This window comes from Egretta garzetta, unplaced genomic scaffold (genome assembly GCF_000687185.1).
Source record: "Egretta garzetta isolate BGI_Z169 unplaced genomic scaffold, ASM68718v1 scaffold209, whole genome shotgun sequence".
Lineage (NCBI taxonomy): Eukaryota > Metazoa > Chordata > Aves > Pelecaniformes > Ardeidae > Egretta > Egretta garzetta.
The window spans coordinates 2266337-2268255 of NW_009260839.1; the positions used below are offsets into that span (position 1 = coordinate 2266337).

The 1919-nt window shown below is 39.0% G+C and overlaps 1 protein-coding gene across 1 annotated transcript in view; it reads left to right on the forward strand.

The window, feature by feature from the left end:
* Positions 1-1919, forward strand: part of ATP10B (ATPase phospholipid transporting 10B (putative)) — a 58562-nt gene that overhangs the window by 40010 nt on the left and 16633 nt on the right. The window contains exon 14 of the mRNA XM_035902481.1: positions 987-1171. Coding sequence (XP_035758374.1) covers positions 987-1171 — 185 coding nt within the window. The remainder of the gene's footprint in view (positions 1-986; positions 1172-1919) is intronic.

The window sequence follows — 1919 nt, forward strand, 5'->3', positions numbered from 1 at the left end:
AAAGGATATTTCATGTTAAAACTTACATTCATCGGTGCTTGTGCATCATCCATCACCATTGTATCTAACACTATTCTGTTACGTTACAGAGCACTTCAGTGTTTTCTTTTTTGTTTCCAAACACTTTGTTCTTTAAGACTTCGATTTTCAGAGTTGTCTCAGTCTCATCTTTCTGTGAATACAATCTGTGCCCATGCTTCGTTATCCTGAATTTCTGTGATTGCAAGCTATTAGCATTATGGCTTCTCATAATCTCTGCAGTGATTTAAAAAATTAGAGTAATAACAGTAAATGCCATAAGCAAAACCACATATGAGGTAATGTAGATCTTGTCAGAATCTGCTACCTTTGCCAACTCTTAAGGCTCTGTGTGCTTCATACTTTGTTTCAGAAAAATTGTTCTTTTATCTATCTTTAATATATCACAGTTACAGCATCTTCAAACTGACCTCTAGTGGAAGAGATAAGAAAAGGAGTATTGTAACATTCAGATGTGCCATCAGGATGAGTGTTGGCATCTGCTTCTAAGTTTGAGCATTTTCAAAAAGAAAACTTACTGTAGCGTTTCTTCTCCCTTTGATGGGTGAAGCATCTCACTTGACAATAGGGATAGCATTCATTTAAATAGTCAAAGCTCATCTTTTCTGGTTGCTTTGATGGGACTTAATGCGGTACTTTAAAAATGCATATGGTGTAATTCCTCTGCCAGTACATTGTCATTTTGGATTATTAAGAAGAAATGAAATGCATTGTTCTAGCAAGGAGTAAAATGAAGAGCCAGAACTTGAATGCTGACACATTCAGATCTTAATCCAAATGCAGATCTTGTTGCTGTGTGTTTATGTGCTGAACACTACCTTAGCTCAGCTCTTGATAAATTCAGGATCACGATTGGAAGTCAAAGACCTTTTCTTAAAAAACAAAATAGCAACTTGATTTCTAAATGAAAGAAAACTTGTTCACTTATTCTTTTCCTGTTTGCCCAGGAGCAACAGGGATTGAAGACCGGCTGCAAGATGGAGTGCCTGACACTATCGAGGCTCTTCGAGAAGCTGGGATACAAATCTGGGTCTTGACGGGAGACAAACAGGAAACAGCAGTAAACATTGCGTATTCCTGCAGACTCCTGAACCAAAGAGACACTGTCTTCACCATTAACACTGAAAATAAGGTGAGTACAGAGGAACACTCAGAACTTGCTACCTTTCCCTTTCTTTGTGTCTTGCAGCTTGGCACTGTTTTGATTTAGGCTGCATTCAACACAAGAAAACAGACGACCAAAAACCCACATAGTAGCATTAGGCCAGAAACTCTTTAGGCCACACATAACGGGGTGAATTGGAACACAATGCAGTTATGCATTAGAGTTTTATTCAATTAAAATATAATGTTTTTTTCCAAATGAAAATACTCTTTAAAATAATTACCCGAATAGTGAGCTTTAAAAAGAAGGTAATATGCAGCTTAAGTGCCTGATTCCTTAATAATGTTGATATCTGGCTTTTCACCTTGCAATGGAAATTTTAGTTACAATGTTATTTTAACTCCAAGTGATATCTGTAGGAAAATGTTTGGAAAGTAATGAATGAATCAGTCTGGAAAAGTTATGCAGGTGTAGATTTAATAAAATTCAGAACTTTGTAGTCTCAGAAGAGGGAACTGCACAGGCAGTGGAAGCAGGGAAGAGGGAACTGCACAGGCAGTGGAAGCAGGGACAGGCATCCTGGGAAGAGTACAGGGATGCGGTCCAGTTGTGTAGGCATGGGGTCAGGAAGGCCGAGGCGCAGCTAGAGCTAAACTTGGCTAGGGATGCAAAGAATGATAAGAAGGGATTCTACAGGTATATCAGCCGGAAAAGGATGGTTAAAGAAAGCGTACCCCCGCTGATGAGCGAGACGGGCAAGCTGGTAACAGCAGAT